At 41.2% G+C, this 23,700-nt stretch overlaps 1 protein-coding gene across 1 annotated transcript in view; it reads right to left on the bottom strand.

Moving 5' to 3' along the window:
• Positions 1 to 23,700, bottom strand: part of CTTNBP2 (cortactin binding protein 2) — a 182,049-nt gene that overhangs the window by 17,720 nt on the left and 140,629 nt on the right. The window contains exons 13-19 of the mRNA XM_006859316.1: positions 18,314 to 18,400; positions 18,136 to 18,235; positions 12,852 to 13,004; positions 12,493 to 12,680; positions 6,749 to 6,927; positions 1,462 to 1,667; positions 788 to 970 (exon numbers count right to left, since the gene is read on the bottom strand). Coding sequence (XP_006859378.1) covers positions 788 to 970; positions 1,462 to 1,667; positions 6,749 to 6,927; positions 12,493 to 12,680; positions 12,852 to 13,004; positions 18,136 to 18,235; positions 18,314 to 18,400 — 1,096 coding nt within the window. The remainder of the gene's footprint in view (positions 1 to 787; positions 971 to 1,461; positions 1,668 to 6,748; positions 6,928 to 12,492; positions 12,681 to 12,851; positions 13,005 to 18,135; positions 18,236 to 18,313; positions 18,401 to 23,700) is intronic.

Genomic DNA, 23,700 nt, shown 5'->3' on the forward strand with positions numbered 1-23,700 from the left:
TGTCTTCTAAATTTTCACTCAATTCATAATAAAAACTTAAAAAAAAAGAAAAACCAATAGCTTCACGTTTTGATATATATTTTTTTAGATTAATAAAGGATTCTGTGATTTTGTAGCCAAAAAAAAAAAGAATTAGCACTGGACTGCTAACTGCAAGGTCAGTGGTTTAAACCCACCAGCCACTCCTTGGAAACCCTATATAGGGTCACTCTGAGTTGGAACTGACTCAACAGTGGTGGTGGGTATGTGCCATGGAGTTGATTCTAACTCATAGCAACCCTGCTTAGGGTTTCCGACGCTGTAAATCTTTCCGTGAGCAGAAAGCCTCATCTTTCTCCCATCGAACCGCTGGTAGTTTCAAACTAGCTGACATTGAGGTTAGCAGCCCGAGTTGTAAACACTACGCTACCAGACTTAACAACAACCACCACAAGATAAAAATGAATTTAATTTTAGAGTTCTCATATGAAAGCGATTTTTAGACCAGAAGCACCCAATTATTCTGGAAATATTACTTACTACCCTCAAATATAAAAAAAAGCATGAAAATGATGCAGGAATGTACATTTTATTCTGTTATACATAAGTCACCATGAGTTGGATCCAACTCAAACCAACTAGCAACAACAGACCTACTACATACTTGGTTTATTCCATGAGACTGTGCACTGAGAGACTCAGCATTTGATTTTGCTGAATGCATAACGACAATAAAAAAGTACATGTGCACCTAGAAATGAGGCTGTGAGCAAAGGTCCCTGTAAACAACATTCTTCGGCTCGCTTACCTTCACCACTTAGATCAGGCTTGCCCCAGGTGGGTGAAGAGAAACGGCCAGACTTCTTGCGAGGACTGGTGCTCACCTTTCTCCAGGTACCATTCTCTTTCTTCTTGCCAAAACTACTGTAACTTGAAACTATGGATAAAGGGAAACTTCCTCCTTTGAAATCAGCGATATACTGGTCAAGCTCTGAAACACAGATCCCATTGTGGCAAAAGGAAGGCAGTGACATTAGTTTTATACAGCAAAGCAAAACACAGCATTTTCATTTTTCAAACAAAATGCACTCTTAAAAACCATGGGTCCGCATAATACCCAAGCAGCACTTTTGTGAACTAACAAACTTGACTTCCTTTTGTTAAGTGCCCTTGAGTCGGTGCCAACTCATAGAAACCCTGTATAGGGTTTCTGAGAAGCGGCTTGTGAGTCTGAATCACCGACCTTGCAATCCAACACATTAACCCACAGCACCACACCAGGACTCCGATTTGGAGGCAGGGAATTTAATTATGAGGCAATTAAAAGTAGAGAGAGCTCTGGAGGAATTATGAAATATCAATTCATGTGAAAATAATCTCTCTAGTTACCAAGAGGGGAAAAAAAAAAGCTACTATGAAACAAGTTCAAATAAATATTTTATGAGTGTGACACTCCTCTCCCTCCCAACATAAGCCCCATACCTGCTCTCGGTAGAGGGCAGCCATGCAGAACAGCTTTATTAAGCAAGATGCTGAGAGCAGCTTTCACCACAGCCTGCTGTCCTTGGCTGGGCTGTTTTCTAGCAGTTGTTTGTCCAAGACTAGGCTGTCTTTTCACAGAGGCTCTTGACAATATTGCTTCTTGAACTCTAGGTGCTATGACAGCATTCCACAACTTGGACATCCACCTTATAAGAGAGAGCCAGATTCACCAAAGTCAAGACCAGACCTCTCATGAATTACATACAGATGTAAACAGGGCAGGTTGTTAGACCATTGTGTAGTAAAGCTGTTGTTTCCAACTCATAATGACCCTCTATAGGGTTTCCGAGGAGCGGCTGGTAAGTTTGAACTATCGACCTTGTGGTTCAAACCAACCTTGCAGTTGACTGCTTATCTGAAAGCGCCATACCCCTTGTCCAAAACGAGGTCTGGTCTTTGCCCTTGGCTCCTGGGAGGTAATCTTTGCTAGTCTGAGGCCTTGTGTGAGCCAGATAAAAACAATGTGACTTATAGTAGAGACTTGGGTCCCATGGTATCAGTTTACCTGGAGAGTGAGATGCACACAGTATCAATCATGCCGATGTTGTTGTTATTGACAATTCCAACTCAGAGCGACTCTGGACAGAGTTTGTGAAGAGCGGCTGGTGAGTCTGAACAGCTGACCTTACAGTTAGAACTGACCCTGTGGTCCAGAGCATTATCCTTCAGTACCACACCAGGTATCCTGCTGATGTAATGTTGTTGTTAAGTGCCGTCGAGTCGATTCTGACCCATAGTGACTCTGTATGGACCCCAATAAAAACTGGACACTAAAGCTCAGGTTGGAAACACTGTGTGAGTATTGTTACATAGTGATACTGAGAGAGAAATAATCTTCATTCCACCAACAGGATAAGCAGCGAATGGATGTTACACACTATGTGTTTCTCCCCTGGACTGATTTTAACCTGTATCCTTCCCTGTAGTAAACTGTCCCTTTGAGTATAACTGCTTGAATCTTTCCAGTGAATTATTAATCCAGGGAGTAGTTTTGGGACCCTCTCTTTCTGTGATGGAGTCCTGGTATGGCTCTGTGGGTTAATGTGCTGGACTGCAAAGTTGGTTTGAACTGCAAGGTTCATGGTTCAAGATCAGCAGCTGCTTGTCAGAAACCCCATACAAAGTTTCTGAGTCAGACTGCGTCGGTGGCACTTAAACAACAACTTTCTGTGACAGAACGTACGGTGTTACCCCAAAATGTGTGTTGGAATCCTACTCCCTATGTCTATGGATGGAATTCTGTTTGGAAATCAAGGATGTTTCAAAAAGTAGGTAGAAAAATACAATGAAAAGATAACAGATTCTTTCCAGGAACTTTCGAAGCTCCCTCCTAAGGCTTTCTTTGTTATTCTTCTGAGACTATTATCAGTGCAGGGTGTGATTTAAGCGCAATCACCCGAGCCATATAAACAGCAGATGAGAAGCACAGGCTAGGACAAGGAAGACACCGTGTGAGGATCACTAAGCACCAAGAAACACACAGAGCTACTAAAAAGGAAGGACTGCGCCCAATTGAGACCAGGATTTGGACTTCCAACCTCCAGAACGGTAAGAAAATCAATGTCTATTCTTGAAAGCCACCCACTTACTGTATTTGTGTTACAGCAACACTAGGTTACCAAGTTACTCCCTGAGTTTGCAACTGATATCAGAATTGATGGAAGTGCTCAGACTGCCCTCTTTAACTGCAGTTGGTCTAAACTTCTTCCAACTCTGGAAAAGCATTAAGTTTGTGTATAGACCTGCTACATTTTCTAGGCAGTTTTGCAGTCCTTAGGAGAAGGAAGCAAGGCTTGAGTGTTTGTTAAATGAATGAATAGATGAATAAATAAATGCATGGGAAGGGAAGTAAACTTACCAATAAGATAATATAAAACAGTTGGAAAATTAGATTTCCTGAAAGTCTATCTAAATGTAAACTCATTCTCGGTATTTCCTGATTAAGACACATACATTTTACATTTGGATACTTGGGAAGTTGGATGTATTTATAACTGTTTGTAAATGAAATCTGCCTTCCCGAAGGCAAGGGCTCATTGTTTGCAGACTCTGCCCTGCATAGAAGGGATGTAGTAGACCAGCCATCTCCTCTAGTAGAATTTCTAATATTAATAACTATAAGCAAGAATTAAGTCAAACCATCTTAACCTAGTTTTACAGTCCTCAATGCCAATTAAACATCCTTCAAAAAAATTATACTTTGATGCAGAATTAAAAAATATATATATGTGAGTACAGGCTGTAGACCCATAAGCAAATCCCCTAGATTAAGAAAGTTATAAAGCTATTAGGTATTTGTTAAACTATTCAAGTACTGTTAAAATTAAAACTGGAATATCAAACACCCATCTGTTGTAAGTTTCTCAGTTTACTTTTTGTTGTTGTTAGGTGCCATCCAGCCAGTTTTGACTCACAGCAACCCTATGTACTATGCTGCCCTGTGCCATCCGCACCATTATGCTGTGCTTGAGCCCACTGTTGCTGCCTCTGTGCCAATCCATCTCATTGAGTGACTCCTTTTTCGTTGACCCTCCACTTTACCAAGCATGATGTCCTTTCTCCAGGAACTGAGCCTTCCTGACAATATGTCCAAAGTACAAGAGATGATGTCTCACAATCCTGGCTGTACTTCTTCTAATACAGATTGGTTTGTTCTTCTGGCAGTCCCTGGTACTTTCACTATTCTCTTCTAACATGCTAACTCAAATGTATTAATTCTCCTCTGGTCATCTTCCTTATTCATGGCTCAACTTTCACATGCATATGAGGCCACTGAAAATACCATGGCATGAGTTTAGTTTCTTGTGATAGGTAGTTTATTATGTAATTCAAGAAAAAAAAAAACCTACAATAGGGAATACAGACACAATTCTGGTTATTTTATGACAGGAATTAAAATGATTACAGTTAAAGTTGACTTGTTTTGGTAATTAACATGCTTGGCTGCTGGGAGACAAGCATCCTCAGCACATTTTGTGTCTGCACCTTTTCAAGAGTGTCAATGAAGGAAAGTGTTCCCACTCACATGGGTTCTGGTCTATGGACTCCATTCTAGGCTGGCTTTGAATTAAGTGGAATGTTTTATTTTCAGTCTTCATTATTATTGCCTTTTTCTGTCAGTACCTTTTGTTAAGTCTGGCAGTGTTTTGAACAGTAAACCATCAAATTAAACATCTGTGAGTAAACATCTGAGAATGAGAACATCAGCAAATTATAGACTGCAACACTATACTGATTACTGACAATAGATGTACAGAAAAACAAATCAAAAGGACGAGTCTAAGTGTAGTTCTTATAAGTCAGGGGTTATCTGTGTAGAAACAGCCTTGGGAGATGGAGTTTGTGTTTCCTGGGTAGACACCGGATTGTGTCCTGACGTCTTTAAAAGCCTGAAGGATTTCTGAGCTTGGGGCTCCTCTGCTGTGACACACACCCAGCATCCATCTGGGTTGTTGTGTATTACTATGGGGGGCTTATGCAATCCATGCTGCCTGCTGTGCTGAGTCACGTAGACCCCTGAAACTGAGGCAAGCTAACTAGTCAGCTTGTAAACAGTGGGAAATGCACCACCTTCACAGTTCTTAACAAGTTCAAATGTGACTAGGCTCACATTTGTTGTTATTGTTAAGTGCCGTGGAGTCGGTTCTGACTCATAGCCACACTGTAAAGGGTTTCTGAGGAGCGGCTTCTGGGGTTAAACTGCCAAGCTGGTGGTTGAAACCGACCTCGCAGTCCAGTGCTCTTCCTACAGTGCCACATTAGGACTCCAGGATCACATGTTGTTACTGTTGTTAAGTGCCATGCTCACATAGGAAAGGCCAAAAAGGGTTACAAAGACTTGAAACTAGATGCACAAAAGAATTAGATTTAACTGTCATACTGATGAATAAATGTGTTTCTGGTTTTAGCATGAAAACACTGGGTGCAGCAGGATAATACACTGGACCACAAGGTCAGTTTGAACCACAAGGTCGATGGTTCAAACCCACCAGCTGCTCCTCGGAAACCCTATACAGGGTCACTATGAGTCCAAACCGATTTGACAGCACTTCACAATGACAGCAAGTTTCATATGGGGGCAGTGGTGTTTCAGTGTAGAAGTCTTGCCCCCCCATGCAGGAGACCCAGGTTTGGTTCCTGGCCAATGCTCTTTGTGTGCCGCTACCACACATCTGTCGGTAGAGGCCTGTATGTTGTTACGATGCTGAACAGGTGTCAGCAGACCTTTCAGACTAAGATGGTCTAGGAAGAAAAGTCTGGCAATCTACTTCTGAAAACCAGACACTAAACCCCTTGGAATCCCAACCGTTCAATCTGCAACCAGCAGGGCTGGACAACATTTTATTTCATTGTATATAATATTACATGAGTTGGGTGACTGAGTTGATGACAGCTAACAGGACACTACACTGGACCACAAGGTAGGTTTGAACTACACGAGTGGTGGTTCAAACTTACTAGCCACTCTTAGGAAACCCTATACAGGGTGGCTAAGAATTGGAATAGCCTCAACAGCACTTAACAACAACACTATTTAATACAGCATTACTTTCCCCAGCCCACAGTGAGCAGCTATTAAATTGATAGTTTATTCTGCTTTCGAGAAAGAGAATATGTATTATAAAGATAGATTGTTTACATCATGCCTTCCCAGATGAACTGCAGCCCAGGAAGTGCAGAATCAAATCTAGTGGCTAATTACAAAACCTTTTGTCATCTGCAGGGTGACAAATTTTTCTTCTTTTCAATTTGTTCCTGATTTTCTATTTCATTAACTTTATTGTCTATATGTTTCCGCTCATAAACTGCTACAAGGAGAACACAGTAAGTGCGCAAGTCTCTCTAATTAACCAAGACTTTTACTTAATCAGTAACATGCAGTGTGGGTTTGTTTTTCTAGAAAACTTGACCAAATTTCTCATGTGGGACGTTGACTAAAAGACCATGGACAAATATCTTTGAATATGTCAAAGCTGAACATGGCTTTGGTGAGGGTTTTGTAACAAAGGAAAAACCATTATCCAGTTTTTATCAAAGATACAGTTTCCTTAGGAACACTCAGCAGTTGAATCGTGGGTATCCTCCACTAGGAGTGCAGAGCATGGTCACTCAATGTTGAGGACAGGAAATGACACAAGATGAGGGTCAGCATTCTAACCTGCAAACATCCCAAAGTGGCCAGGGATCTATTTTAAATAGGCAAACAAGGAATGGCGATGACACTTACTTCACTGTCGCTTGGGCATGTCCTGGGACTACTGGACAAGAGAGGAAATACTTTGGCCCAAGAAGTGCTTCAGGAGTGCCCAGGCGGGCCAGGCAGGAGTTGAGCTGGCGCCAAACAGACAGGGTCCAGTCGACAGTCTTGCACACAGGATCGCAGGGAGAGGGCAGCTTTCCTCGGAACTAGAGAGACAGGAGCAGAACACAGGGCCTGGCTCAGAGCAGCGCATCTTTTCTCTTTGTTGCTAACTTTGTCTTGTGAATTGCGCGAAGGTTAACAGAGCAGGTTCACTTTCCATTCATCTATTCATACGCATTTTGTTTCATGTCACTGATTGCAATCCCCTCAATGTAGTATCACGGATCTTTTCTTTTTGCCTTTGAAAATTCAAAATTCAAAATACAAACACTTAAAACGACAAAACCATTTAAAATGTAGTGGAGTTTGATTACACCTTCACTTGACATGGTTGAAGGAGAGCTAGCTTACTACAATGTATATTGTCATGTGCATTTTTCTCATTTAATTCTCTCCACAAGCCCGAGGTAAGGAGCTCTGGTAGCGTAGTGGTTATGAATCGGGCTGCGAACCTTAAGGTCAGCAGTTCGAAACTACCAGCCGCTCCGCGGGAGAAAGATGAGGCTTTCTACTCCCGTAAAGATTTACACCCTCGGAAACCCTGCACAGGGTCGCTATGGGTCGGAACCGACTCGATGGCACTTAACAACAACAACAACAAGCCCGAGGTAGGCAATTTTATCTCATTTTACAGATCAGGAAATCGAGGTACAAAGAAATAATAATTGTTCACAGTGTCACTAGAAATAGAAGCAAAGATTATTTTTAATATACAGAAACATCAATCGATAAAGAACACTGTCCAGAATTTAGTAGAAAGAGTAAATAATTAGTTTATCATATTTAAAAGGAAAGGGGCAATAACTATGGCTGTTACCCTTGGACACTATCAAGACAATTTCAACTCAGAATGACTCCAAGTGACAGAGGAGATCTGTCCCATCGGGCTTCCTTGACTGTAACTTTTATGAAAGCAGATTGCCAGTCTTTTTCCATGGAGTCAAGAGCTGAGTTTGAATAGCTGACCTCTCAGTTAGCAGCTGAGGGCTAAACTCTTTGCACCACCAGGTTCCTACTAAGCTAGATAAAGGATTTCCTTTTTGCCTTGAGTGGTGTGGTGCTGTGGGATAAACACTTGACCTCAAAGTTGGTTTGAACTGCAAGGTCTCTGGTTCAAACCCAACAGCCACTCCTTGGAAACCATATACAAGGTCGTTCTGAGTCAGAATCAACTCGACAGCACTGAATAACAACAACAATGTTCCCTATTCCTGCTTCACGTCCTGTGGTTATCAGAGCTGTCGGAAACCATAGGCTCAGCTGTGTTGGGGGCAGCTGCAGAGAGGGAGATTTCCTCTAAATACGCCCTGGGCCCCCCATCAAGACACATCTTAAATCAGGCAGGATGAGAACAGTTCTCGCATCTTCCCTTGGTCCCCAGTAAAACACCATTTCTTCTTGGCAGACTGTACTGTTCTTTAATGACTGCCTTAATAAACAGCCATGCTGATAGAAAAGCACACTTCATAATGATGTCCCGAGGCAGGATGAGAAGGTGACTGCCCTGACAAGAAAACAATGTAAAGTGGGCATCCCTTCTCTGGATGCACACGTGTCACTTATATGAAACGTATCATCTGGCAAATTAGCTGTTGTGTGGAAACTGTGGGTATTTACTTGACAGGACATTACAAACTAGTAGTTTCTTTAAAGGGACTATCCAATAAAGAGAATTTCCATTTATGGCATGTTTTTACTTCCTTCCCTTAACATTTAAAGTGGAGATAATTTTGTGAAGATGCTTTGAGGTTATATTTAAAAGTATATTAATTTACATTATCTTCTTCCAACTCTTCACTCTGTCTTCCTCTGCTGCTCTAGGTGAACAGTGACAAACTGCTGAGCCTTGGAAAGCCATCTGCAAGCTTTTAAAACCCCAGAAAGTATGCAACAAACTCGGAAGGAAAAGAGAAGCACTAAATGTATTATTAGGTCAATTCACTAGGATGTCCAAGGAAGCCATGACCCTATACCTCCAAACCAAGAAACCCAATCCCATGAGGTGTTTAGTTTTAATACACAGCCTCAGCAACTTCTCCTTTTATTGTTGTTATCAACACACACAACATTGGCCAATTTAACTTTGACAAATGTACAACTTCTTGCCATTGGTTACATTAATCAGCTGTACCATACCTGGCATTACTAACTTGCCTCCATGAACAACTACCCTCTGCCAGGAACCCACAAGAACTGGATCGTGTCCAGTTACTGTTACTGAACATCAGAGGATCTATAGAAGAATTCTGATCCAAGAGGAAAACAGAACAGAATTTCACATTTTCATGGGATCTATGAGCTGGATGAACCATTGAGACTTGCCCTCAGATAATCTTTAAACCTTAAACCCAAAGTATCATCTGAAGTTATCTTCAAATCATGTAACAGTTTGTTATTGTTGTTAAGTGTTGCCAACTCAGTTCCAACTTATAGCAACCCTGCATAGGGTTTCTGAGGAGCGGCTGGTAAGCTTGAACTGCCATCGTTGCAGTTCAAACTGACCTTGCAGTCCAACATATTAACCCACAGTGCCAAACCAGGACTCCTATAGTAGTTCAGCTTAATTAATAAAGAGTGTCTGTATTATGTTCTTTAACAATCTATCTCTATGAGATCAAACCGTCACAGCAACTCCAAAGATTAGTCAGAGATCTTAGGAGGCGATGAGATTATGATAACGAGGAAGAAAACCTTCAGAAAAGGAGTCTGAAAATGGATGCACAACTTGCAGAATTTCATCAATGTCACTGACTAAACTGTACATGTAGAAATGGTAGACTTCTTACATGTTCTGCTGTGTATGTTATAAACAAGAAAATATAAATTCTGTTAAAAAATACATAGGTTTATTGCATGCCTGAACACTGTCACTGCTAAGAAAAACAAAAAGGTAAGCAGAGTTTGTATACTCAAATATAACAGAGAAGAAGAACAGGTGTGTCTACTGGAAACAGAGCTCAATGGATCAGTGTCAGGGAGGGTCAGGTGTCATGGAGGACAGGGTCCTGCAAGGACAGGGTCTAGGTACTCTGAGTCCCTTCCACTTTCTTTCTTTCTTTGGTGTGGTGCTCTAGGATCAGCACTGGTCAGCAGTTCAAACCTACCAGTTGATCCTCAGAAACCCTGTGAAAGGTGTCTGTGAGTCAGAATCCATTAAATGTTACTTAACAACAACAACATGTGTAAATGAAGACACTAAGGCAGGCTTATTATCCCCAAGATCCTTTCCAGATTGAAAATCTTGAAGTAGAGCTAGGACCATGACTACATGTTGCATGGTCAGGGAAAGTATAGAGATGAGGCTGGACTTCAGCTGGACCATAGATCATGTGCAGGAAACTTGCCTGGTGAGGAGGAAAAAAAGAGCACCCCAAGTATGGAATGGGGATGGAAATGGGGTGTGTGTGTGTGTGTGAAAAATGGAGGCTGATGTTTGCAAATAAAAAAAATGGGCAAAGAAATGATACGGTGGACAAGAAAATAATCAAATTAACTGTTTTTATTCAAGATCTGAACCTGACTGCCTCTGCCTAGCATAATTGCAAAACCCATGACTGCAAAACCACATTGCTGTCCTTCAGTCTTCTGACATGTCAGTCTCCTCTTCTCTGCATACAAGGTATTTACATGTGCCCTGGGGTTCTGTTATCATAATCTCCTTTCTCTTTAAGAGGAGCAGTCAACCATAGACTCAGAGAAGAAGCTAGAATACAGGACTAATAATCAGCACAAACCACAGCTTCATCTATCACCCTTTGCCTCCTACCACTCCCAACCATTTTGATGAGGGTCACAAAAGATGCACCACAACAGAATGGGAGAACAATGTGGAACAGAACTTCAAATTCCTAGTAAAATCCTCAAAACCACAAAAAAACAAGACTTACAGGAATGGTTGGGACTGGAGGACTCCCTGAGTCTACTGCCTGGAGAGACTCTTTAAACACTGAACTGAAACTAGTCCCTGAGGTCACCTCTTAGCTAAATGACAGGCTTAGCTGAATTACAAAACAAGGAATATCTCCCATGAGTACTGTGTGCCTTTAAGAAGATCATTTTTATGAGACCAAGCAGTCAACAGTTACTTTAAAACAAATGTTAAGGGGGCAGGGAAACAAGACTAATGGAAAAAAAATTAACACTCAGAACGGAAATGTTGAGAATACTGTCACATTGTGAAGAACGTAAGCAATGCCACTGAATAATCGACGTAGACGCTGTTGAATAGAAACTAAACTGCTGTTAGCTTAGCCTTCACCGAAAATACAATGAAATATTATTTCATTCAAAAACCACAGACGAGCACCATTATATTTCTCTCATTTTCTCTGCTGTTCTTCTAGTAAGAATTCTGAGATCATGTACTAGAATTAATGATAGCTGAGCATAATGATTTCTTATACTTGTGATACTTATTAGATTTGTAGAAAAGTGATTGTTTTCAAAGGTCTATCTTCTTATCTATTTAAAGAAATTGGAAGAACAAATTGTGACCAAGTGCTAGTGTGGTTTTGCTGTTGTTGCAAAGTGCCGTCGATGACTCACAGAGACCCTGTGTAGGGTTTCCGAGGAGCAGCTGGTGGTTTTGAACCACCGACCTTGCGGTTCAAACTGACTTCGCAATCCAGCGCATTATCCTGTGGCACAGATTGTGATCAAGTGCTAGTGTGCCTTTAAGCACCCCCCAAAATGTGGCTTTGTTCTGCAGCTATAAGATTTCTGATTCTGTGCAGTAGTCATTTATTCCCATTACATGCTCACCCCAGGAATCCATTTTATTAACCTACTTGAAGTGATTCTTGGCAAACGAAAAGCATACCCTTTGTCCCCCTCTCTATTCTTCCCACCACACCCCGTTCTCAAGCACAGTGGAAAAGAGAGAAAGCTTGGAACTTCCCTTTCAAAACAAGTAAAACCAACTCATCATTCTTTCCAGAAAGCTGGGAACCCATTTTACCTACAACAGTGCTAATTCTACAAAATAAAATCGGTACTTTTTGTGATTATTTATACACAATTTTTTGGCAATGAGATTCAGATATTAATAATGATGATGTTAATGGCTGCATTAGTAATATGAAAAGGTGCAGGCCTAAGACTGCCTCTACCTCCCCTTTCTACTGCCTCACTGGGATCACGCAATACTTTTGACTGTCACTTAACTAAGAGGATACATTTATGACCAGGCAACTGACTTGAACATAACTTGGGAGTTGTTGTTGTTAAGTGCCATCGAGTTGGTTCTGACTCATAGCAACACTGTATGGGGTATCTTGTGGTCCAGTGCATTATCCTACTGCACCACACACCAGGACTCCAACTTGGGGTAGAAGAACTGATTTAACTGGGCATTTCAGATACTAATTCGAATCACTAGTGGTGGGTTCTTCCCCACAGCAGTCTCCATACCCATCAATGCATTTCATGCACAACTACCTGCTCTCTTTCAGCGAAGGCTGTGTGTTCCCAAGTGCTGAGCAGGTCTTCCAGACTAAGATGAACTAGGAACTGGTAGAATCAAAGCCCAGATGTCCTGACCCGAGAGCCTCCTCTCTCTAGAGACAGAACCCTGTCCCACAGCACAAAGAGCGTAGCTCACTATCTGTTACCTTATTCACAACTTTCCTTCTTAAGAACCTCTGCAGCAGGCCCTGCATGGGCTCGCCATCCCACCGCAGCTGGACCCAGCGGAAATGCTGCTGCACCAACAGGTCAGAGCCCTGGAGACACGCCTTGGCAATGGTTCCCATCAGAAAGCAGTTCTCGTGGAAGAAATAACATTCAGATGTTCCGTTTCCTAAAACAAACCAAATGTGACAGTCCAACCACAGCAAATCATGTTATGGGACAAATGCAAATTAACTAAGTTAAAGAAGGGAACAAGAAGCATGGCTTATACTCCAAGGAAGAGGGATTACCATGGTGATGCAGAGCCAGGCTTCTCAAATGGGTTCTCCCTCTCCTTTACCTTTTTGAAAAGTATAGGGGCTTTCAGTGCTGTGACTTTCAAGAGGTGCCAAAAAATCCCCCAGTAATTCAGACAGTGATGATTTCTCCAAATTTTCCAAGATGATGATGATTTTCTTGGTACCAGGAGACTGTTTCACTGGAATCAGACAACCTGTGATCGAAAGGGAAAAACAGGAATTAAAGCTTTTACAAAAACCTACACCAGCTGTCAAAAATGCCAACTTGTAAAACCAGAGAGTTGGCTAAGATGTGTCACAATGGGAATGCTCTTTAATTAACTGGGCTGTGTCATGACTGGAAACTGGTGGGCATGCTGAAGATAAGTACACACAACTGTCACTCCTCATTCCATTAACAGATGCCAACTGGAAACAACCCAGATGTCCATCAACAATGTCGCTGTTGCTGTTAAGTACCATCGAGTCGGTTCCAACTCACAGAAACCCTGTATAGGGTTTCTAAGGAGTGGCTGGTGGGTTTGAACTGCTGACCTTGTGGTTATTCTGCAATGTCACATCAGGACTCACCCTCAACAATAAAATGGATAAATATATAGGAGTGTATTCATATCAAGGACATGAATGTAACCAAATTACAAGTACAGACAACAACACAGGACTGTCACAAGTAGTATGTTAAGAAGCAAATCACAGAAGAATCTAACACTGAAGTTCAAACATAAGCAACAGTGAGCATACAATTTAGCAATTCACACATGGGTGGCAAAGCTATAAAGTAAAGCAGGAAATAATTCCCACACAAAGCAGTTACTTTGAGAAGGACACAAAAGCTGAGGGAAGAGTTCAAAGGTATGCTCTACAAGCTGGGAATGTTCTAGTTCTTGTCCTGGTTAGTAGTTAACTGGGCATTTTATTATTCATTAACCTAGTATGCCCATACGATAAGCACTGAACTGCCCACCAGTGGCTCCTTGGGAGAAAGATGAGGCTTTCTGTTTCTGCCTCAGAAACCCTAGACAGGGTAGCTATGAGTTGGAACTGATTCAGTGGCACTTAAAAACAACATAAACTAACACAAATGGTTTAAGGTTAAAACCCTTAAATGACCTTCACACTACAAAGGTGTAAAATGTCCTTTCAATTACTTGGATGGAGCCTCAGAGAAATCACCAGATCCTTGCCCTCCCTTTCCAGAAGAGAAAAATGAACTCTCAGAGAGGCTAAAGGGATTTGGTCAAGGCTTCTGCTATCTAAGGAGGTGGTGGTTGTGTGACGAGGAGTCGGTTCTAGAGGGACTAAAATCTAGAATTCGTGGTTCTTATTTTAATGTTCCTTCCACTAAGAAAGGAAGAGATAGAGGCAGACTGATGGCATATCAACGCAGAATGAAAGATGGAAAGTAAACAGAAAATCATTATATACAGGAAACAAACTTAAAACATTCCTACCATGTACTAAGCTTTCAAAAGTTACTGCTATTTTAACTAAACTATACATGTTGTTGTTAGGTGCTGTCCAGTCAGTTCCGACTCACAGCGACCCTGTATAGGGTTCCTAAACAGTGGCTGGTGGGTTTGAACCACTGATCTTATGGCTTGTGGTTAACAGTCAGTACTTATCCTACAGTGCCACACCAGGACTCCAAAATATACACAGCATTTCCTATATTAAAATAAAATCTTTTCTTCGAGTCAAAGCTGACGCATAGCACTTAGTTCCGTGTGTGTCCAGAGCAGAACTGTGCTCCACAGGGCTTTTAATGGCTGACTTCTTCAGAAGCAAATTGCAAGGTCTGTTTTCTGATGTGCCTAGAGTGATCTTGAACCTCCAGACTTCCAGTTAGCAGCTGAATGCGTTAACCATTTGTATCACTAGGGGGCTCTACTTCCTATGTCCCAATGAATTAATTAAAAATCTAATGTAGTCTTTAGTGTTTTAGAAGATTCTCAAATACCACAGCCTTAGTCAATTTAACCTCAAAAGAATAAGAAGAGCAATTTAAAATCCTGGAGAGTACTGTCAAAAAAGTCCCACTTGTCATCAGTGCTCCTGCTAGGATATTGCTTTGCCTCTGCTTGTTGCTATAGACACAATGTTATTTTCACTTCTCGAAGAACTCCTTGAATATTTTAAATGAAAATTCTGAGATTGATAAAGCTTTTGGGGATGCTCTGAAGCTTTACAGACTAGAAACAACCTCTCGAGTCTTCATGTAGCTGTACCTGCAGGGAAGCTGTTCTAGTCTGGTATGTGCAGATTTCCTTCTTCAATGCTATTCAGTGAAGAGTGTGCACATACTATGCTTCTCAGAGTTCAAATATTTCAGAAACACATTATGGGACTATATAGAACCTATGTAGTTAAAACAATGATGAACCACCTTTTCTACTCAGCAATAAGACAATGACCAGCTTAAATAGTTTGTGTATCTGATTCTCTGTAATTTGGGACTGAAGGTTTCCAGCTTTTTGTTGATATCTTAAATGTATGGCTAGTTTGAGTGGCCCTGAAGCTGCTGCAAAGAGCTGAAATGGATCTGCAGGAACATTAAGTTGCATTTCAACAAAGGTTTGTTTTGGTCCTTTTTTACTTTCAGCTTTATGAGCTCCATCAGCCCTGCCCTTACACTTAATCAAACACTACTATAATTGGCTGAGGGTTATCTCTCCAGTTCTGTATACCCTAAATAGTTTTACAGCAACAGTTGTTGGTTTAAAAATAATTAGCATACCGCATTAAATAGTTATTCCCAAACTCCTCTGTGTCTTCTTCTTGTTAAGTGCTATTGAGTTAGTGCCTACTCAGAGTGACTCTCTATAAGGTTTTTGAGGCTGTAAATCTTTGTGAGAGCAGAAAGCCTCATCTTTCTCCCATGGAACAACTGATGGACTTGAGCCACCCATCTTATGGTTCACAGTCTAGTGCTTGTCCTACAGATCCACCATGCTTCCCTTTGAGTCTACAGTGATCCAAAATCTATTGTCTCCCTCCTGGGGATGAAAGGTATCCCCTACAGTGCCTACTTCAAACAAGGATCTAAGGGGACCAAGCATCAGAATGGCCAAGTGAGGATACAGGACATCCTTTCAGAGCTTCCAAGCCATGCAGGTTCCATGGGTTTCATGGGCGTGAAATCACTTATGTAAACGGTCATTATCATGTTCTCCTAGTATTACCAGTCACTTCACTCATTCATTGTAAAAAGGGAAGTTTTCTCAGGAATTCAAAGTATTACTTTAAAATAAAGAGCCAGTGCTTATTTGTTTTACCACTAACTGTCACATACAACTAAAAACAATACATATCCGTCTTGCTAAGCCAACTGTATCTTACACAGAGGAGAAATTCAACCCGGCTCTAAGATGCGTTCACACCCATCTTACCAAAGAACAGAGCCACGTGACATGAAGGCCTCTCACGAAAGGCAATATGAGAAGGAAGATGTTATTTTAAAACAAGCACGAAGCAATTCTTACTAGCATAAGTGCCATGTCGTTCTTTCTGAAGTGTTCTTTTGTTCTACATTTTTCTCTTCCCTGTCACCATTTTAATTTATAGGTACGTGTTAGGTTTGAAAAACTAATTATTTAAAATACATTTGCTTCTCCTTCTCCTTGCATGTTTTGCTCGTACACCCTCATCTCTTCCTTCTCTGTGGCATTCTTTCTGCTGACTTTCTTCCCAGAGTTGCCAAAAGGATCAAATCAGGTAATACATGTAAGATGAAAGAAAGTTCCACAAAGGAATCATCATTTCTAGGCTAGCCCATTCCAAATAGTTTAATGTTATTTTTTTTTAAAGCGAAGCAGCCCTGGTGGGTGACGAATGGATGAGGAAGGCAGGAATCACAGAGAACTTTAAATGAGCACTCAGTAGCCTTAAATCCATCCAGGGATAGAGAAGCAGTGGATGGAGAAGCCACTTACAGGAAAGCACATGAGATATAAGAACCAACCAAAACTGATTCTGATTTATGACAACCTTATGTATTTCACAGTAGAACTGTATTCTATAGGGTTTTCATTGGCTGTGAGCTGCCAGACTTTTCTCTCAAGGTGACTTTGGGTGGATTCAAACCAGCAACCTTTCAGTTATTTGCTGTTGTTGTAAAGTGCCTTCGAGTAGGTTCCAACTCATAGTGACCCTGTATAACGTTTTCTAGGAGTGGCTGGTGAATTTGAACCACTGACCTTGCAGTTCAGACCAACCTTGTGGTCCAATGCATTAGCCCACAGCACTACACCGTAACTCCAGTACTAATGTAGTATAGTGAATTATCTGGTTAAGAGAAGGTGGGCAAAGATACTGACAGGATAAGACGATTCAGCTGTGGATGTTAGCAGATTTAATTGTAATTTTAAAAACTTGGAACTCTAATAGTGTAGAATAAGCCATCTCAGAAGCCAGACAGGGATCTCACTACCTACCATCCAGAAGAAAGAGTCAGGAGTGGAACAAAGAGTCAGGAGTGGATCCCTGCACACAGAACCACCTTGACTCAGAGACAGAACACTGTGACATCAAGCAGAACCAAGACCCAGAGCACAAGACAAGTGGACTTCCCAGCACACAAGGCAGGTAAAGCTGAGTGACTCTGGGCAGGCAGCTTACTAGTAGAGTGATTGCTTCTAGGCACTGAAGGAGGGGACTGGGTTTGTGACTCACAGAGCTAGAGTCAAGTGCCTTCAGGCTGAGGCTTATGGTGGAGTGCTGTGCCTGGAAGGTATTCATCAGCAGCCCTCATAGGACTTTGTAACATTGCCCAGGCACAGAGACAGCCTTGCCTATGGTCATGGCTGAGGAGAGGCTTCCTGTGCCCTGAGCAGTTTCTGATCCTGCATGGTAACCTAGTGACTTCATTAATAACTCTGAGTATGCTGTCTGAATTCTGGGTGGCCACTGCAATCCATTATGAAACCTCACTGAGTAGAGAGTGTGGTGGGAGGAAGGGCTGGGGTTTCATATTTTGCAGTTATTGAAACAGTGTTCTGCCACATGGGATGCAGGGAACTGCTACCATCACCAACTCCTTAAGTATACCCCTAGTGCCAGTTATAAAGTATGCCCACAACAAATCATGTTTTACAGCAAAAGAGAGAGAAAGAAAAGAAAATTCAGGATGCTCAACAGATGCAATGATACATATATACAGCACTTTTTTACATGTGTTCACTTGGGTTCCTGATTTTTATCCCATGGGCTGCTAAACAACTAAGAAGTTGACTTAGATTTATTCCCAACCACATGTGTATTTTCTTTTCATGGCATTACTGAAGAACGTGCCTTCTGTTATCACATGCCAAACCGATGAGATGGTCTTACCATTCCTGATGAACAGGTCAACCAGTTGTTCCTTGGAGAATCCAGCATCCACCTCAGCTCTCACTATTTCACAGGTGAACCCCCCGGCCATCTGCCTGTGCTGTGATAGGAAGAGTCTGATTAGTTCTCTACACTCCTGAATGTTCAAAGAAAAGGCGTGGGGGCAAGGAATCAATACCTTCATGCAGAGTGCAAGCTGATGTACTATGTAGTCTTGCAAGCTTCCTTCTGGGCCATGGAAAATGACATTATGATATTGCTGAACCTATAGAGAAATCAGGAGGAGAGCTTAGGTGAAAAGGCTAAGTTAAGAAAACAGAGTGGGGGTGGGGAGGAGTGGAATTCTCTGACTGTCCTAAACCTTTCAAATAATTCAAAATAATCTTTTAGGGACTGACTTTATTCACTAGGCACTTGAGGTCTTCCATTGCAATGTGAAACAGTGGCAAAGTATAGTATTTAGGAAGAGCTGGCATTTTATGAAAAAGAATGCTTTCTTCCCCTGTTTTCTACAGTAAGGCTCAGGATGGTAGCTGGGCAACATAATTATGTATCAAAAGAATATATTTATGTTGACTTTTTAGGAAAAAGACAACTTGATGGGTACAAAATTCTTAGCATAAACTATAGATAGTTTTCCATTCCCGAATTCAGTGCTTCAAAGAAATCTAGATGGAAACTGCTCATATTAACTTTGTAAAAATGAAAATTGTCTGCCTATGTGCCTATAGTCACCCCCACGTTAAAAAGTCTTCAGCTTCGCAACGTGCCTGAGAATATGAGAATGAATGTTTAGTATGGCCATGGGTGAAAAGTCAACTCCGATCTACACCAGACAGACAGTGGTGTCTGGAGCAAGTGTGGGAGGGGACAGTCACCTGACCACCTCCATCATTCCAGGGCCAAACCTCCACTCTGGGTCACATGCTTGGGAGTTTTCTTCTTGGAAGATTTTGTAGTAAAAATGCCTGGGCAGGTGAAGCTCAAAGCTAACTAGTGTTGTTGATGTTGATCTTGTGTGAAGACAGAGCCTTCCAGACTTAGGTAAGTGTTAAACAGAGAAAACTCTGTTCTTTTCTTTATCATTTGGAGCAGGATAAAGTAGAACATGTATTTGTATCTTTGTGCTACTCTTCACCTACTGTGCTCTAGAAAGGTTATTTCTTTGCAACCATAAGGAAGCCCCGTCTTTGTGAGTGGCTGGGTTAGACTTTTGTGTAGAGAGCATATATGCATCTTGTCCATCATTACAAGGGCAGATCATGAGATATGGATGGAAGGTTTAAGGGTCAATATATAACACTGTTGTTGTGAAGTGCTGTCGAGTCAGTTCCAACCCATAGCACCCTGTATAGGGTTTCCAAGGAGCACCTGATGAGCCTGAACTGCCAACCTTGCAGTTCAAATGGATTTGCAGTTTGGCACCATTAACCTACAGCGCTACACCAGGACCCCAACTTTTAGCATGTTGTTGTTGTTATGTACCGTGGAGTCAGTTCCGACTCATAGTGACCCTGCACAGGGTTTCTGAGACTGTAAATCTTTACAGGAGCAGAATGCTTCATCTTTTTCCTGTGGAACCGCTGGTAGTTTCAAACTGCTGACCTTGAGGTTAGCAGACTAATTCGTAACCGCTACGCTACCAGAGCTCCTTATAGAAGGTCATTAAACCCCTTCCTTTCCTAGAGTCTTTAAGACTCAACCCTGGATTTCAAGAATTCCAAGATAAGCTTGTGGAAACTTCTAGAAGGTGAAGGAAAGCCAGGCTTGGCCACGTGGAGTCAGAACATAAGTTAAGAAGGAATGTGGTCTTGACATTAGGTTTGGGATCGGGTTTGAGGCTTTAAAAACCAGTATGTCTGGTAGTGATTTTCTCTAAGTTTAAACACTATTCCATTATTGCTAAACCTCCAATAAAAAAGGGAAGAGTTGGTACTTACATACGGGCCAGGATAGCAATGTAAAGAGAAATGTGCCTTAGGAAAAGCATACCTATAACCGCCTAAGGAATGTCAGCATCCTCTAACTATATGATGAGTTCATCAGGGGCCTGGGCTGTGCACTGTGGTAGTGGCAGTCTGCCAGTCAAGAAATGGTGGAGGTGCAAGCAAGGACCAAAGATAAGACAGGAGGTTCCCTCAGAGATGTGGAAGGGCAGAATATCCTAGAAAGTTCTGCTGGCTTCTGCTCTGTAGTTGGAACCACAAGACTGCAGATATAAAGGAAATCCTCATTTGTACCTGAGCTGGGAAAATCTAGAAAATGATCACACTGTACTTATAACTAAAAGATGTTGCCCACAATTACCTCGTTGTGGCTTCTTTCTCCCAGTCTTACCTAGAATATGGTAGGCCTTTTTCATATGCATGTTGATATTCTTTAGTGTCATCTTCGAGTCGTTTCCCACTCATAGCAACCCTGTTTAGCATTTCCAAGGCATATTCAGACCTTTTTTTTGCCTAGGATATTTTTCTTCACAATTATGCTTTTGGTAATTGCTCCTGTTCTATAATCCTTGCTTTCAACATTCATTGCTCTGTGGTTATCTATCATCTTCTCTCATGAGTGTCATTAACTAAATTCCAGGAGAGCCCCTCAACTTAATCTTTCCTAACACTGAGTAGAATTTTCACTATTTCACTTCTGTTCTTTACTGCCTCAAATACAACTTTAACTTTTCCATTACATGTTTAGTTCTTATAGTCTTCATTACTCCACCAATTTCTTTTTCCAATACTTCTTTTTGATGTAATCTGGACTCTACTATTGTTCACCCTCCATTACATTACATTCTGTGTGGTTGTAAATTGCTGACTCCATTCAGACTCACAGTGACCCTGTTGGGCAGAGTAGAACTACCCCATGTGGTTTCCTAGGCTGTAATCTTTATAGGAGTAGATCACCCAGTTTTTTCTCAAAAGGAGCAGCTGGTGGGTTCAAAGAAAAATAATTTTCTGACTGTTTCTTTCTGGATTTTCTAGTAAATAAAATTTTAAAAAAGTTTTTATTGTAATGAACTGATGTCTACATGGGAGAACATCGGTTTTACACTCATGGTTTCATTGCAAAGATCACAATCCCCTCCATACATCATCATTCAACAGTATTTGCTTCTATTCCCACTGTGGGTTTTTAATTATTTATTTATTTATTTATTTATTTATTTTTGGGGGGGAGGGGTATACACAAAAACACTCAGGAATATATAATCATTTAAACAACCAAAGGGCACATTTTGCAAGCCTGCCTCCTGGCCACCAGCACACAGTCTTTCTCTTCCCATGAGTCTAGAGTACTCAGCTACTCTATCTCTCCATGTCATCATCACTGCCTCCATTTCTGGTGTTGCTGCTTCCTGATTAGGTCTCACATTCTGCTCATGCTCTTCTCCCTTGTTGGTGCTAGGGTCCTCTGGAATGTAAGATTAACTATCCCCGCCGCCGCCCCTTTTTATTACAAAACTTCTACCTTTACAGTTGTGAAAATCACAATTAGTCATAATAACATGAATCTTAATAATCTTACCTTCATCTCCTTTCACCAGACCCTTTCATCTAGACATGATGAAAACTATTCAGTGGGGAGTCTACCATCCTCCGTACACTCTGAAACTAAACTCCCTCTTGAAAACTTGTAAGCCAGTCACTTTGTGCCTTTTATAGAGCCCCATTTTAGGTAATCATTATGTAAGTTGTCTCTTTCAACCCTGTATACAGACGGGATAGGATTGATCCTTGATGTCAAGTCTCCTTCCCTCTCAATTGGTATTTTGAGCTACTACATCCATAAGTGTAGGTAAAGTTCATCAAATTGTAGCAACTTACACTTATTTCCTTTATTAATTTTTTTTTTTTTTTAATTCTTCTAGTCAAGTTCTGATCATCAAGCCATTGAAGCTAGGTCAAGTGGGTACATCTACAAGTTTGGGTATTCTTGTGTGTCTCCCTTTACTTCATATCAGCTGGAAGCTTCACTCTAAGATCTAGCCCTCCGTGGCTATGTCCTTGTCCATGGGTTCAGGTGTCCCCAGGTCTCACCACATTTCAGACCAACCAGTCCTTCCTCTTCTCTCTCTCATCTCCAAGTAAATAATTTTTAATGTATGCTTTCCCTCTAGTCCAAATTTCCAGAATGATATTTTACTCAGTCTTGCAGGATTTTTTCATAGGCACAATGTTAATTTGTTGTAATAATTTTTTATATACTAAGGAGTCACACCACCACTCATCTGTCAGTTTGTCATACTGTGGAGGCTTTTGAGTTGCTGTGATTCTGGAAGCTATGCCACCGGCATTTTAAATACCAGCAGGATCACCCATGGTGGACAGGTTTCAGATGAGCTTCCAGACGAAGACAGACTAGGAAGATGGAGTGATGAACTACTTCCAAATATTTAGTCACTGAAAACCTTATGAATAGCAGAAAAACACTGTAAAATATAGTGCCAGAAAATGAGCCCCTCAGGTTGGAAGGCACTGAAAATGTGACTGGGGAAGAGATGCCTCCTCAAAGTAGAGTTACCATGATAAAGCGAATGGAGTAAAGCTCATGGGAGAAAAGCCCGCAGGACCTTCATTTGCTGATGGTGCACAACTCAAAATGAAGAGAAACAGCTGTCAACATCCACTGAAAATCAGGACATGGAATGTACAAAGTATGAATCTGGGAAAAATGGAGACTGTCAAAAATGAAATGGCATGCATAAGCATTGATATCTTAGGCATTAGTGAGCTGAAATGGATGGCTATTGGCCATTTTGAATCTGACAACCACATGGTTTACTATGCTGGGAATGACTAATTGAAAAGGAATGGTATAGCATTTATCGTCAGAAAGAGCACATACAGATCAGTCATGAAGTACAACGCTGTCTGTGATAGGATAATATCTATGCACCTATAGGGAAGACCAGTTATTACCACTATTATTCAAATTTATGCACCAACCACTAATGCCAGTAAGGATGAAACAGAAGAATTCTACCAACTTTTTCAATCTGAAATAGATTGAGCATGTAATCAAGATGTATTGATCATTACTGGTGATTGGAATGCAAAGGTTGGGAGCAAAGAGGAAGCATCAGTAGTTGGAAAATGTGGCCTTGGTGATAGAAATGATGCTGGATATCACATGATAGAATTCTTCAAAATCAATGACTTGTTCATTTCAAGTACCTTCTTTAGACAGCATAAGAGATGACTATACATATGGACCTCAACAGATGGATTACACAGAAATCAAATTGACTACATCTGTGGAAAGAGACGATGGAAAAGCTCCATATCATCAATCAAAACAAGGCCAGTGGCAGACTGTGGAACAGACCATCAATTACTCATATGCAAATTCAAACTGAAGCTGAAGAAAGTGAAAACAAGTCCACGCCAGCCAAAATATGACCTTGAATATATCCCACCTGAATTTAGAGATCATCTGAGGAACAGATATGATACATGAAACACTAAAGACTGAAGACCAGAAGAATTGTGGGATGACATCAAGAACATCATACAGGTAGAAAGTAAAAAGTCATTAAGAAGACAAGAAAGAAGGAAAAGGTCAAAA

Source organism: Chrysochloris asiatica, unplaced genomic scaffold (assembly GCF_000296735.1).
Source record: "Chrysochloris asiatica unplaced genomic scaffold, ChrAsi1.0 scaffold00032, whole genome shotgun sequence".
Taxonomy (NCBI): domain Eukaryota; kingdom Metazoa; phylum Chordata; class Mammalia; order Afrosoricida; family Chrysochloridae; genus Chrysochloris; species Chrysochloris asiatica.